We start from the raw sequence: 16,158 nt of genomic DNA on the forward strand, positions 1-16,158 counted from the left end.
GTTTGTCCTGAGCATGGTCTAATTGTGATATGCTGGCCCCAGGAATTACCAGCACACACTGTGAGATGCTCACCATGCTTTCCAGATAAACCTAAGCTTGTATAAATAAGAGCTGCAACTGAGAATTGCACCTTACCTCTATGACCATAACTTTTCCTGCCTCAGTTTCACCCAAATGTTTGTACAGCTGTTTAGCGAAGCAGATTACATTAAAACTCTGCTTTTTTCTTCTTTCCTTTCTGCAACACATCGGGACATGGGTCAGTTCTCTCCTCTCTCCTTGCTGATGCACTAATGTCACAGCAGATGGAGGAGTGGCAGCCAAGGGTGGCTCCCTGGGGATGTGCCCACCTTTGGTGGGTGGGCTCAGGCAGTTCCGTCTCTCTTGCTCACAACAAGTGAATTATGAGACACCTGTGAGACACCAATTGCGAGACAACCTGTCTCTCTTCTCATTCTCAGAGTAAATTATGAGCAGGAGAATAAAAAGGATTTTGCTTGCCTCTGCATGAGACTGCCTGCCTGGAACTGGGGACTTGATGAACACTTGTTTTCTCTCCCATCCATTCACCTAACCTAGTTTTAAGGAAATTACCCTGCGCTGTGGTGGGAATGTCCTCAGAGATGATGTCAGTAGAAATGTGTGTAGCTTGGGCAACTGGGGCTCTCTGTGTTAGCTGGGAGTGCAGATGTATCTGCCTAGTTGCTATTAAAAAAATATAAGTAATTGTGGTTCAGGAGAATATGGGCAGTGTTTCTACCAAAGCAAAGTTGGTTAGAAAGCAGTTACAGAGGAAGAAGCTATTTTAAATAACTGAGACAGTCAAATGTGCAGATGGGTGCTTAGTTGCACTTTCTCTAAAGAATTTTTCTTTTCTTTATAAAGTTTTCTTAAAATTCCTATTGCCTTCTTGTGGTAGTAGTGGCATGTGGTGACCCTTTGGGAAAGTTAGCTCTGTCCTTTAGGGAAACCTTAGCATAGCAAAACTTGATCTTGCTGTCACAGAAAGTACTTTCTGTAGAGGTGAATGTTGGCATCATGGGAAAAACTGAAATCCTGGACATTTCTCTTACTTTGTGCCTGACAGAGTGAGGGCATTTTGACATGTGAAAGTCTTTGGGGGTTTTATATTTTGGCTCCTTTTTTTTTTTTTTTTTATTTTAGGTATGACAGGTAGGATGGGTAGAGGACTTGATGACATTCCTTAAGCACTTGAAGCATATTAGGAAAAAAAAGACATTAATTTGGCTGTCCCCTCACAACGCCACATGTGAGAAGATTGTCTTCCAGAACTGGAAGAATATAATGACCATTTCTGCTTTTTTGTGAAAAAATGTTCTCTGTTACAAAATGGACTGTCAAAAATACAATAAAGAATACAGATTTTATACTATCACTAATAGTGGCCTTGGATTTGTACTCAAACCTATATATTAGATAATTCTCATGCATGTAAACAACATCTAAAAATACTAGTTGAATGCTGAGAGGAAGCATTGTGGTCAGAGAAACGTGGCACTTTTTCCCTCTGACCTAGTTATTGATGTTTTCTGAAATTCTAAAAGTTCACAAAGTACATAACTGTCTTCTCCTGCTTTGTGTAAAGCATCAGTGCATATTGTTATATTTTCACTATTCAAACGGAGAAGTTAAACTTGAAAATATTAGTGTTTTCAGCTCATGCACCCCTTTTTTATGAATTCTTTGATGTCTGTTATATTTTTTAGAATGTCTTCATGGAGTTATATTCCAAGTAGCAGTTCCAAAATATTTTGCCTTGGGTAAAGACCTCAAGACACTTTCCAGAATAATACTGATGATGAGTAAATAAGTTTTTCCTTATTCCTGAGTTAATAAGCTCTTGCTTAGAGAAGCCTATATTGTTTAAGGAGCCTCAGTGGATAAGTATATTTCTTTAGTGCAAAGAATTATAACAGAATCTTCTGTATGGACCTACCTGTGCACAACTGACCATTCAATTTGAATTTTCAGATTAAATGTTCTAGAAACACTAGACCTGAATAACAAAAGTAGAGAGACAAGGCAGTTTTTAACAACAGAAAACCCTGAAGTACAATTCTAAAATGTCCTGAAGAAGGAAACTTGGCCTCAGGTCTTTTTTTCTCCCTCTGGTCAGGGTTCAGTAGTTGTAGGGAAGTACCTTTAAGTGAGAAAAACTGACTTGTATACTGCCCATCATGTGCTCTGCTTTTCTTGTGGTGGTCTCTGCTGTTACAGGGATTGCAGCTGAGACAAAATATATAAATGAAAGAACATGAGATTCTTTATATTATATACTGTGACCTCAGTCACGTGACTTCATGTGCCAAAAATCAACCACTTTTTTAATCACTGTTAATTCAGTATCAGAGGAAATTGGCCTGCAGTGATATGGGTTTGCAGTGTCCCAAGATGCCACCCAGGCCTCTTCTGCCAAAATAACTTATTTAGTGCTAGACTGTCCTTCCATCGGCTTTGTAAAACAAAGCATTAATACGGGCAGGTTGATGCTAAATCTGTCTCATCCCTTGAATATCTGTACACCAGATCATGGTCATTATTCATGCTTTAATCAGCTGTTTCTGCAGCAAGAGGGCACTTCATTCCCTTTCATCTTTAGGATTCAGTTGTCAGGCGATTAGTGGAATTTGTGTCTGACAGCTAAGTAATCTAATTATGCTCACCTTGCAGAAATAGTGGGATCAAGATTCTGCCTCTTTTCTTGATAATGTTCTGTTGTGTCTTGGGAGTCAACGTAGGCTTGGAGTCAGAAAATACAAACTCCATTTCCACCACGTGTTTCTTGTGTGACAGGACTAAGCAAGTGAGTGTTATCTCCAGAGTAATATAAGTGGAACAAGGCTCACTGCCACCATCTAGAACAGAGATTTATGATAATTAGCATAAATCTCAGGAAAATAGAGGGAAACTGAAACAGTAGTCTTTAGGAGTGTCTCTGTGCCACCAGGCTAGAGATACAAAGGCACAGGATGATATGCTACCCTTCTTGCTGGTGCTGAAACCATTCTGCAGCCAAGAATTCAAGATATACAGCTCTAGACAGAAAATACTGGTCCAAGCCCTTCTAGACACATTGATCTATGCCACAAAACACTGATACACAACTCCAGCTTTCATGTTAGTCTTTTACCTGACTCATTGGCAGCGCAGGTCCACCTGAAATTAGATTTGTATGGCTCAGCAATTTTTATTCCCTTTTTCTGTTCTGCTTGTGTCACCTATAGAAATCCTAGAGTACAGTCCCCTTACAATTAAAGAACACCAGTTCCACTTGTCTTCTCCTCTCCCTGTCCCACAACAAATGCACATATTCACTCACTGGAGTGGGTTCTGTGTAACCCTCATTAAACTTACTTGAATTACACCTCATAGCTCTCCATAAAAGAGCATTCTTGTTGAGATGGTATTCTCTGTTCAGTTCACAAGGACTCAGTTGGTTCCCAATGCTGATTTATCACCTGCACAGGCATTCATTCTGAATGAACAGATGAATAAATGTTTTCAAGCATCGCCCTTGCATCTGCTTCTGTAAATTAAGAAATTACACTGCAGCATGTCTTTCCCCCTGGGATACACTAGTATCTTCCCTTCTGCCCATGATTCTTTTGCTGTGATTTGTAGCTTGTTAAATATTAGCTTGTTGTGGGTTTATCTGGGTTTTGGTTTCATGGCATAAAATCAATGATTCATATATAGTGAAGCAATTACCAAATTATTTCCTTTAATTAATTGCTCTTGCATAATAATTTCATCTTAAAAAAAAAACAACCAAAACAAAACCAGACACTCCCCTAAATTAATGGGTTTGGATAGTCTTTTAGTAAGCATGTCTTTCTGAGTTAAATAGTAATGGAGTTTAGAGTACATACTCTCATCATTTTCCAAACCATTTTCTGAAACAGAACTGTGAATAAATATTTGATCATAAATGGGTGTATACTGAAATGTGCATCTGTCTTGAACTGCCCTGTTTGCCCCTGAACCAAAAGCTGTCTCCCTAGTCTTGCTTTTATCTTGCAGGCATTCTGTGCTTTTATCTCTGTAAATGCCCAGTGGGTTCAAATTTTTCATTATATCTCTTTGAGTACAATTTTCACTGTTTTCCAGCTAGATCTCAGTCAGCTCTTTCTCATCATCCTTCTTGCCTTTTAACTGCTTCAGCACAGCCAGGTCATGCACTTTTCTTAGTTTTGCCCTTTCCTGGTTTGCAGGAATGCGTCATGTCCTGTTTTTCTGTTATCTCCACAGTCAGTGCTTCAGTTAATGCTTCTTATCGCTCAGTCCCACCTCTGCAGAGAATTTCAGAGGTTCTGTAGAGTTTTGTTGTTGATTTCTCTTCCTCAGCAGTTCACAAACTCTGGGTTGTAAGTAGAGTCATTAGTTCAGCAGAACGTGAGTTGTTTCTCCTGCCACCTGCAAGTTAAGTTGCAACAGAAATGTTTTTGGGTGCTGCAATTCATAGTTTGTCTTGCTGTCAACACAGATTTGGTGACTGTTTTGGGCATCTCTTAAAACTAAGTCTGTTTCCCAGGTGTTCTATTACCAGCCTGAAATCCCTGTGTGTATTTTAGTCCTTTTCATAGCTATGTTTTGACACATTAGTGTACAAAATTGCTAACATGGAGCTCTTATTATTCTTTATACAGCTTGGAATTTTTCAGTTACTAGAAGTGCTGTACCCATATTGACCAGAGTTTTCCTTGTGGTCCCCAAGAGTTTCATTATGATCTCCAAGACTAAATCTTAGCTCTCATCTCTTAGCTTTTCCTGAGAAGGTCAAGGGAGCGGGGAGGAGGTTTCATGGTATTTTTGCATCCATTGCCAGAAAAGGATGTTGAATGACAGCTAGGGCTTTTCAGTACTCTTATTTATTTAAACAAGTAATAATTACACTTATTTATTCACCTACACACTGCTGGGATTTTAAAGATAGGCTTAAAATCTTGATATCTCTTTTTGATAAGGAGAAAAGCTGAGAGAGGGGCAATAGCATGCATATAGTAACAGGCAAAGATATAAAGATGGATACCAATTTTATTTTATTTTGATGGGGGCAGATAGCATTTGTTTACTGTTACAGCTTACCTGTCTGAGGGTAGTTATTGCTTATTGCTTCATAAGTTAATTATTTTTGCTCGAAATAAGTAAAAATGGGAATCTTTTAGAGAAATGTTGACAATATAAAAATTACACTCAATCTAGAATGACTGAAATGAATACTTCTTGTATGGACAGAAGTCAAGTGGGTTCCTCCCCCCCTTCTCTCAGTTTGAGTTTTGATATTGAATAACACCTTTACTTAAGTAATTTCATCATATATTCAGTCCACCAGCGAAACTTCTCTTGAGTCTTCCCTGAAACTGTGTTAAGGGATTATTGTTTAAAAATGTTAGTAAACATTTTTAAATGTTAGTAAACATTTTTAAAGGTAAATTTGAGGATCACACTTTTATGAATTCTTTATAATTTTTGAAAAAGTTAACAAACTCCCCAGCAACAAACCTAAATATAGATTTATTTGCCTCTGTTTCTTTATTTTCCTTTTTCTACTTCTATATTTTGTATTTCCATTACAATTTTTTATGTTGTCCAACTTTTAACTGAACCTGCAAATTTTAAAGGAGAATAATTATTTTTTTTCAGAGTGTTGGGAAGAAATTACCTCCAGCAACAGCAACTCAGGAGCCAACAAAAATAGAAGTGGACAGCAGAACAAAAAGTAGGTTTCATAGGTTTTTCTTTTTTGCACTTTGTGCTATTAAAGGCAAGCTGAACACTTTTCTCTGGTTTTGGCTAAAAGAGTGTCTTGTATATATGAAAAGCCAGGATGCAGATAGATATATTTAGGATAAACTTTGAGTAGGAGGTACATAGACAGAATGCTTTGTTTCACAGAATCCTCTGAACTGTTTTTGCTCTTGTAATCCTACCTCGAGTTCTCTGCCACCAAAAATCAAATTAAATTACGTGATCAACTTTCAGCCTTGAGGGTACTTTGGAATTAATCAGAGTTGAATAAGATCCAACTTCAGGCTGTAATTTGTAGGTAGGTCATAGAAAAATTTCATTGTGAGTGTCCTTGCTTTTTTTTCCTCTTCTGGTTTTTTTTAAATTTCTTTATGTACCAGAAATAGTCTGTGGGTAGTATAGTTTGTATGGGAAATCAGAAGAGAAGGCTCCAGGGAGACCTTATAGCAGCCTTCCAGTACCTGAAGGGGGCATGAAAGAAAGCTGGAGAGCAACTTTTTACAAGGGCATGTAGTGACAGGAGCAGGGGGAATGGCTTCAAACTTAGGTTTGGATTAGATATTAGGAAGGAATTCTGTACTGTGAGGGTGGTAATGCACTGGAACATGTTGCCCAAAGTTGTGGATTCTCCATCCCTGGAAGTGTTCAAGGGTAGGTTGGATGGCACTTTGAGCAACCTGGTTTAGTGGGAGATGTCCCTGCTCATGGCAGGGGGTGTTGAAGGTTCCTTCTGACCCAAAGCATTCTCTGATTCTCTGATCTTCAGTTCTTTTTTTTCATCATTTCAGTGCTTATTAACCAAAAAGCAATGATTAAGTCTTTTAGGAATGTTCCCATGCTGTTCTAGGGAGGCATATATAACTAGCTTACCAAAGAACGTACATATATATTTATATTTTATATATATTTTTATTTCATATTATATTTTTTCAGTTACTACTAAATGTTATGGATTGTGGTGGAAAAGAGGGAAGAGAACATAGCCGTACCATGTAAAAGAAGATGAGGATAATATAAGGAGCTGATTGTTTTTAAGTCTTGCACAGTGCTTCTCCTTCCCTGATGTGTTTATCCTTTTACATAGTTAGCAGATAACGTTTTGTGCAGAACTGAAGTACATAGGTCTGTCTGAGTGAAGTGTATGGTTACAACCTGGTTTGCACAGGTTTTCATCTCAGAGTTGCAAAAGCAGCTTAAAGCAGCTTTCAGTGAGTTATTGTCCATTAGCTCCACCACACTAACTGACTTGCTACATCCTCTTAACCTGTTCCCCTGTGCCACCAGGCTATGATTGGAAGTACTGCAAGAACTCCGTTGCCCTCAGGAAATGAGAACTTGAAATATTGAAAAATGTGTAGCCCTGTAGAGCAGGGCTACAGAATGTGTTCTGGGATTACCTTTCTCAACCTGCAGCTTGAGCAGGTTGAGCTGATCTGAGTGCAGGTGCCATGGAAGGGATAGTCCCATGGGCTTTCCCACCTGCAGCAATAACCCTGGGGTGTTAAGCCAGGCTGTGAGACAGGTGCTCCTTTCCACATCAGCTCATACTTCTGACAGCTGAAGCTGTTCACAAAATCCCATCCCAGGGTGCAGGAGTTTCAAACTTTCACCACTTGTAAACGAGTGTGGAAACCTTCCAGGCAATGGTTAGAGAATTGGACCTTCTGCAGTGATCCACTGAGCTCTGGCTGATAGAAAAACTTTTCCATCAGCACTTTTGGGCTCTGGTTGGTTCTTCTTTCACCTGTTTGTTATTTGCCTCGGACATGCCTTTTTGGCCAGAAAAATCCTTCTTGTTGCCATCTTCATTCAGCATCCCTTTTTCCAGAGCTGGTGAGAAGGGTGGGCTACTTATTTGTACAGTATCTTGTTCTATGAATTTTACCTAAAATTTATTATTTAGGACATTTTGTCTTTCCTGAAATCTCTGGGGCCTCAGTAGAATTCTTGTGCTTGGGAAAGAGAAGCGCATGTATAGGAACGTCTGATGTAATTATATATAATTGTCTTAGCCTCAAATGGCATCAGTGAAGATATATTTCAATCAGTTGAAGTTGTCCTTCACTTACATTGAAAAACCTTTCAGTGAAAATGAAACATACTTCAACGTGCTTTGGTTTTTAATATAGGCAGAGGAATAATTTTTTCTTAATAAAGTTAATGTATGATAGACGTGAAGAGAATGGTCAGACTCTGGCATAGGAATGTGATCTGTCCAGAATTTGTCATTTCTCCAAAGTTATTACTTTTTACTACAAATAAGCTTGAAAAAGCATTCAATCTGAGGAGGTTTGTAGTCTCAGAAAACTAATGAATGTTCCAACTGCAGTGTTCAGCATAAAAGTGTCATTCCACCATGGACCCCAACTACTTTCACTTTTTCCGGGGACAGTAGTGTCCAGTATTTCTTGGAATCTTAAATTGATACTGTGCCATTCTCCAAGAAAAGTAGCAAGAATCAGACCTGTAGATTGAGCTCAGAATGAAGAGAGGGCTTTTGGATATATGATTTAGATTCCCTTGGGATTACTACTGGAAATAAATGCTGCAAGCAAGACTGAGGTTATGTTGGTAGAGGAATAGTAAAGTTTTTCATTTTCCACTTGTTTCTTTCCACGACTGATGCTGTTATTCCTTAGTCCCAGCTGGATAAAAAACGCAGTTGCTTTGGGAGAGAGCCTGCTGAGAGAGGAAAACAGGGGACAGCAGCATCTTCCCTCTCTGCCCACAGGGTCATGGCTGCTGACTCTTCTCACACCTTGATTAGAGCCTGATTTTTTCCCACAGCTTTTCTGATGTGATATGGCAGTGATTGGCAGTGAGGCACTTGATGTGTTTACCATCTGCTCTTGGGACTTGCAAAACAGCCTAAGTTCTGCAATGGGATGAGTTAGTCAGAACAAAAGGCAGAGGATTATGTTCTCTAAGGTGCATCTCCCAACAATATGCTGTGTAAATTTCCCAGCAGATTTAGGGGGATAGACAGATGACCCATCAGGGCCAAAAAGGAGGTTTTGCTCCAAGGAAGAGCACAGTGAAAGCACAAATCTTGACAGAATTTGAGTGATCCCTTGGAAAATGTCACTAACCTCTCAGGAATGAAATAATGCATCTTTGAAGAGAAGAGGGGAGAGCTGTTTGGTTTAGATTTGTAGGTTTCTAGATTTAGAGAGGGATTCTCCTGTTGGAGTTCCCTATGTAGATAGGATGGCACATTCATGCATGAGTGTTTATAAACCCATTTCTGGAGTGAGATGTATTGTTTTTTTTATGAAATAGCTTGCTTTTAGTCTAAGTGGCTTGTGGTGAAAAGGATATGTTGTAGAAAATCTATATAGGTTCTGAAGTATCTCTGTTGGATTCTAAAATTCAGCAAAGCAAAATCATCCACAATGTTTGAGAGAGTTGTTGCAGAGTTGTTGCAGATTACTGAGACTGCAAAAATGGAGTATAAATAAGCAGACAACAAAATAGCAAAGGCAGTAAGTCACTGAGTGCATTGATCACAGCACTTAATTTAATTACTCCACTCACTGACTATTTATAATTTGTGTTAAGCTATTGCATAGGACTACCAAAATCATAGCAAGCAACTAATCTTTTTGTGTGATGTAGAAGGTATAAGGAATAGCTGAATATTCATTAGTTAGGGCCTTAATTAGCTCTGTTTCTGTTTTTTGGCTAATGAGGTGATGTTTTGACAGTTGGCATCTCGTGAAGTTCTGTGAAAATATTTATTAGTGCAATCTATTTATGAGTCTTGAGTGTAGCAATTAATAGTAAAGCCAAATTCCGCTGAGTATAGTGGTTGGATTTTTTCATCTGGTTTGTGGTTTTGGTAATGATGATGTAATTTTTCACCAGACTTTGTATATTTTATTCCATTTCAGAAACATTTTATGAGTGATGATCAAAGAGAGGAAACTTAAGCTTGAGGAATAATACTTTAATGCTGCTTACTTTCTTAGTATTACTGCTTATGTCCATATTGATTGCTGTATGTTTTAGACTTCACTGATGGGGAAATATTTAAGCCTCAGAAATTAACTATGCAACGAAGGGACAATAGAGGTAAGAGGAAGCCATTGTGTCATCCTGGCCTAAGAGGAAAAGTAAATTCCAGAGTCACTGTCCCCTGAGAAATTTAAGCTTGAAGGTGTATTTGTCTGTGGACTGCTGTTTTGAATGTCTCAGCTCATCCTAACAGTGTGGCAGGAGAGCAAATACAAGAGGCATGCTTTTAAAGTGCAACAGGGCTCATTGATACAGTAAGTGGAGTTTGCTCAGTTCTGGTTTGAGCAGTGTAATATTTAACCAGCCTCTAAAAATACAAACAAATGAATTTACCTGCTATGATACTGCAGTACCCCGAGTCATGTAGAAGGTCTGTAGGTTGAAATCATTGCTTTACACTGCAGTTGTAAATACATATTGAGCCACTGAATTCTGTGAGTGAAATACAGCCCTTGCATGGTCTGGGGAATTAAGCAGTTATATTCTGTAGGAAGGCTATCTCTTGCTATTGTTCTCCCTCTTGAGGCAATGATTTTTGGAGGGAATGAGACTGTGTCAAATAGGCCACACTGTCAACTTGGGACAAATTGTGGGACATAAGGTACTGCACAGAGATGCAGGATTACTACCCCCATAAAGCATTTATTTATAGAGGATAGACCCTTTATAGTTTTTAGGATGGGCCTGTGACATTTTCCTCAATGAAGTGTGGGCAGTGACAGACCACTTGTAATAAATATCTAGTTCTTTGCTGCTTCTTTTTCTTCCAACTTCTCAGCTACAAGGATGATGCTGGGTAGGGGAATTGTGTGTCACTCTGTCCCCTTGGGGTCTGTCAAAGAAGGTAGGAATGACTTTGTTCTCTCCAAAGGACAGGACTAGGAGTGGCATGGGCAGTGAAGACACCTATTGTTGTGTTATCATTGTATCCTAATTGGAACAGTATAGTTCAAAAATCACAGGATGTAGCTAAGGGTGAGTATTTTTAAATAGTATTACTCCTAGCTCAAGCTCTCTCAGTTCAGAATATGTTCAGAAGACGCAGAAGATGAACATCCTGCATTAGATCCAGCCTGCTTGATTTGTAAGATGTGCTGTAAGGTTCCCTGCCCATTGACTATGGCAGGTTGTTGTCCTTTGATGGGGAGGAGCTGTGAGTTTGCAGTCAGAGACTGTGGTTTGACAGAGTCAAGTATTGCTGAATTAATAAGTGAGGACTGAAAAGCTCATGAGTAGCATCTTTTCTCCTCCCTTACTGTTTTTTTTAAAGATATCTGCTGTTGGGTGTTTATTAGTAGGTATATTTTTAAGATGTCTTCAGGTTAGAGGGAAAAAGAGTATCTTCTGGAAGGACTGTCTGTGATGTATAAACCCAGCCTTGGCTGTCAAATATATAAACCAGATTTATCACCAACAGCTGAGGGTTGCTTAGTATCCTAGTTTGAAGCTTTAGTTTGGCTTAAGTTTATTTATCAGCCTTGTAATAGGATATATTGTTTTGACCTTTAGTATTTTTGGTCTTTTTTTTTTTTTTTCATTTGGAAAACCACAAATTCAGCAAGTTCCAGTGTGGTCTCTACAATGCTATGTCTGAAGTTAGTTTTTCCTTTTATCTTTTCTTCCTTCCTATCTAAACATAACTGTTGACATTAAGTGCTTCTGCATCCTCTTGTGGTATTATGCTCTGCTGAGTAAGGACACTTTTAGTACCAATGTGACATAACCCATTAGATTTTTCTCTGCTTTTATTAATCTGATTTTAAAGGCTCACATTATTCTGAGTCCTGTTGGCTTTGCTTGTGCCTGCTTGAATCGTGTTGTTCTACCATTCCCTTAGGAGAAGTTTGAAAGCTGACTTTGCCCAGTCCCTTACATGGTTCCTAAGCCATCCATGTTGCTGAGACCTAGCTCTGTTACAGCATGATTCAATGGGTCTTTTCCAGGCAGAGAAACATATTGATTTAGTATAAATTTGTGTGAATTGTACTCAGGAAGACCAGACTTCTACTGTACATAAACCATAATTTTTTTTCCATGGCTATGCCTTAACTCTGTGTTCCTGTGCCAGCATTCAGAGCGTGGGGTGGCCGTGAGCCTCCCCAGCTCCCTCCTGTGCCTCTTACAAGATTGTCTCCTGGCTCTTTTTTTTAACTGCATCAGCATCTGGCTGATTTTGAAATGTCTCTGTAGTTAGATTTCTTGTTTCACTGCTATCTGTACTTTTTAAAAAAAAAAAAAAAAAAAAGAAAAAAAAAGAAAAGTTCTAGAGCTTGGTGGGGAGAGCAGACAGGTTATGGGACAACAGAGTTCTTGATATCAAAACTACACGGTGAAGATGTGTAGCCATTTGCTAGAGGGCACTTCTTGTTTATCAACCGATTTTTCAGATGCTGAAACTACAGACTCTTGTCTATCAGGGTGTTCATCTTGATAGATGATTCAAATTCCCAGTCTTCAAACAGCAAGTGAGATGCGAGGGAGGCTTACCTGTTACATGACTCAGGTTACATCGGCCCCTGGACACTTGCTGTTCAAAGCATTCTTTAACCTGGAACACATGGGGTTCATCCACACCTTGAGCAGAAGCTGCACTGCCTTCTCCTCCTTTCAGAGCAGTGCCATTACGACATTGCAGTGACTGTTCATGGTTGCTTAGCTGTACATTGTGCTTGGCTTCTCACTTAATCTTTGGATTGTGCTGTTACTGAATGGAGGAACAATGTATGTATTTGAGAATGGACATTCAGTGATCCTTCTTGAGCTCAGGTAGTGTTTACCTCCAAGAATCCACCTGCCTTCTATTCTATATCCCAAAAAAGAAATGCTAAGCATGCTTCCAGTAACTAGAGACTTGCCTGAGTTTGTAGCACTCGGTGTCTTTAGTACAGCATTACGTCTGCATCGACTCTGGGCTAATTCACTGAATCTGTTATTTAACACGGCTGTTTTTCTGGATGTGGATGTTCTCAGAATAGGAAAAAAAAAAAACCCACCATGGTTATTTAAGGTATCATACCACTGAAGTGTAAAATATGCTGAATCTCATATTTATCTGCAGGCTGCTTTACATCGACCTAAGTATGTATGTGTTAACTTTCCACCAGCGTTTACATAAAAAGTTCTGTCTTGAAGACAAGACAGTGAGCAGGTGAAACATCCTAGACAAGTCCGCAAAGAGAGATCCCCACCTTTCCTCCAGAATGCAGTAAAGCAGCAGTTAGACACCCCTTTCATCCCCTGAAATCTGAGTTGTGACCTGGTGATTCTCACATGCCCAGTGGTTTGGAAAAGCCAGCAGATGTTTACTTGACAATGTTCCCTGATTTCAGAACTAGGGAAAGGGATTTATTTTTTCCCTGCTCATTTTTTTCCTCCAAAGATTGGGTTCACTGTCTTCATCTGACTCTTCGTTTCTTCAGAGACTTCAGAGGAGGTATGGTGGGTTGACCCCAGCCAGCAGCTGTGCTCCATCCAGCCACTTGCTCCCGCATAGGGGAGAGAATAGGGGGAGCAAAAGGAAGAAAATTTATGAATAAAGACAGTTTGATAAGTGAATGAAAGAGGAAAAATAAGATGCAACATAAAGGCAATCATTCACCACCTACTACAAGTACATCAATGTCCAGCCAGTCTCCAAGCAACAGCAACCTCCTACACCAACACCCCCAAAGCCCACCCTTTTTTATTGCTGAGCAGGAGGTCAAATGGCGTGGAATAGCCTTTACTCAGCTTGGCTCAGCTGCTGTGTCCCCTCCCAGCTTCTTGCCCACCTCTGGCCAACTTACTTGGGGGATATAATATACCTGTGCAGGTATAGCTGTGCAATAGCCAAAACACTAGTGTGTTATTAGTGCAGTTTTAGGCACAAATCCAAAATAACAGCACCATGTGGGCTGCTGGGAAGAAAACTGACTCCATCTCAGCCAAACCTAGTACAGGACAGGGCCTGAAAACCAGCTGTAATCATCATGGAATAATTGAAATGTTTCTGTTCAGAAAAATAAATATGTGAAGCCTAAGAAGTCCTTGTTTGCTTGAACCAGTGCCACATAAAATTCATGCTGTTTCTGTGTGGCAGTGTGTGAACTAGAGAAGAGCTTTCCTCTTCCCCATTAGTACTGTATGATTTCTCAGGCTGATGGTGCTTAGAGACAGCAACCCTTTATATGCATATGTGTTGGCTGCTTCTTTAAGGTTGATGTTCCTCTCACTAAAGTTTAGAAGCTGGAATGCAGCTTCTGTGTCAGAGCCCTAAGTTTGGGTTATAAACTGGTATCTGGACTTAAGTGGGTCCCACTGAAGATCTGTCTGTGCTGTCCAGAGAGTTCAGAGAGTGATTCAGCTGATCAAATGTAGGTGTCTGCTCTTGGAGCGAGGAGTGGCTCCCAAGGCTTCGCTCACTTTATTGCCTTGATCTCCATCAACTGAAGTGCAAGTCTAGGCACTCACCATGTTGGTTTCTAACATCAGGTCCTTGAATCTAAATTCAGATACCAGGCTCAAGCCTGGGGGCTGAAATCAGCAACCTGCATCTGGAGCTGTTTGAGATACCCCCAGAGTGTTTTGTTTTGACTTGCTTCCAGCTGTCAGGCCAGAGGGACCTGGTTCTCCCATAAGCTGTGCATCAACATAGGTATCTGCCAACTCTGCAGGTGTCTTACATACCCATGAGTGTCTGAAATGGCACCTAATGTGTGGGCAGCTGAACTGCCCCCCACCAGTGGAGGCTCAAATACCCACAAGTGTGATAATGCAGGTTCTCTTTATAGCAAATACAAAGAAATAAGTCCCATTATTTCAAATTAATTTATATTTCTGTGTCTTGCAAGTACCTTCTTGTCTGCATTGAATATGAGAGTTGACTAGATGAAGAGGTCATCAAAACGGAGACATTTAAAGTGAGGTGAACATTTCTACAAAGTCACATGTTCTTGTACAGTTGGTCAGGGAGTTTACTTGGTCTTTTTAAACTTTCTGTTTAAGAGTATCACATATTTTTATGCATAGTTTAACAGCTGGAATACATATTCCCTTTTTATTTGTAAGGCAAATTGACATACTTGTCTGTTGCGCAGCAACATGTAGGTAATTGCTTTTCATGGCAACTGCTTTTCATGATTTCTGAGTAGGAGTGCTGGCTCCTGTATTTTCCAGATGAAAGTTGAGATGATGCCCATATTTATATACAGTAAAGGAAAAGGGGACAAGGAAACTTTAGGGTAATATTCAGAGTATGCTGAGTATACAGGAGGTTTAGTTATTAATGCATTTACATTAATGTATTATTTATTGTTTTGTCATCTTTATAGATTCAGAAATATCCTCTGTCTTGCACACAAGGGGATAAATAAGCTATGTTGACCTGCTGGGTCCTTTATGCTTCCAGTTTATGTGACCTGGAGAAAGGCCATACCAGTGGAATTGTTGGAGCAAGTGTCAGATACAGGCTTGCTCTAAGGGAAATAGTTTGTGGCAGGCTGCTGTCTGGAGCAATTTCATTAGAGATAATGGTTCTAGGGGCTGCAGAGCCAACTCCCTGGATGATGTGTGCAGGAATGCTCATCAGTGCAGTTTTTTAAATATTTCATACTGTTTATGAAGGTCTAAAATACGAAGAGAAAGATGGCAAGGAAGTAAAGCGGCACAAAGAGACACTAGTGGAATATTTTATGAAGATTATTCACCCTTGAATAAGCAGCTCTTATAAAGGGATAATTTATCACATTGAATGTTCTTCCTTTCAGACAAGGAGTATTGCAAAGTGATATTTCCGTATGAAGCACAGAATGATGATGAGCTCACAATCCGAGAAGGTGATGTCGTCACACTTATCAGTAAGGTAAAAGCAATATTTTTCTCCTATAAAAGCAGGGATACAGCTCTTAAAATTGGCATCATTTAATTGCCATAAAATTCCTGTTTGTGCCTTTGACTGTGTTGTTCCTTAAGCATTGCAGGTTTGACAGTGAAACATTACACAGACTTCAGAGAGCCCTACATGTCCCTTCCTCTTGTGCTTTAGAGCCTTACCTTGATAATGTTAAGTTTAGAACAGCTGATGTGTACTCCTGAGTTTATAAATTTACACAGTTAATTTTAATTTGAATCTGCTGGCAGGTCTACATAAATTGTAAATAGCTCCCTGTAACAAACGTCATGGCTTAGAGAATAAATTGTAAGATTCAAGAAAGCAGCAGCTTTGAAAATCTCTCTTAGATGTGTGAGTTATTATTCCTGTAGGAATTATGAGTTAGATTTTTTGGGTTATATTGAGATAACGTTCCTAAATTAACTTAATTAACTAAGCACTTATTTAAAATATAGCCACCCTTAACACTATGGTAAAGCAGAAAAATATGATAAAAAAGAAATCA

The 16,158-nt window shown here is 39.4% G+C and overlaps 1 protein-coding gene across 8 annotated transcripts in view; it reads left to right on the forward strand.

Annotated features, from left to right (window-relative positions):
- SH3KBP1 (SH3 domain containing kinase binding protein 1) overlaps positions 1-16,158 on the forward strand; it is a 216,311-nt gene that overhangs the window by 150,318 nt on the left and 49,835 nt on the right. For all 8 annotated transcript variants that reach the window (XR_003571543.1, XM_027886741.1, XM_027886744.1 and 5 more), the window contains 2 exons: positions 5,666-5,741; positions 15,529-15,623. Coding sequence is in view for 7 of the 8 variants with exons in the window: in XM_027886741.1 (XP_027742542.1) it covers positions 5,666-5,741; positions 15,529-15,623 (171 nt within the window). In the remaining variant the exon portion in view is untranslated. The remainder of the gene's footprint in view (positions 1-5,665; positions 5,742-15,528; positions 15,624-16,158) is intronic.

The sequence above is a fragment of the Empidonax traillii genome, unplaced genomic scaffold (genome assembly GCF_003031625.1).
Source record: "Empidonax traillii isolate 1590-97213 ecotype Southwest subspecies unplaced genomic scaffold, ASM303162v1 scaffold194:size798623, whole genome shotgun sequence".
NCBI classification, from domain to species: domain Eukaryota; kingdom Metazoa; phylum Chordata; class Aves; order Passeriformes; family Tyrannidae; genus Empidonax; species Empidonax traillii.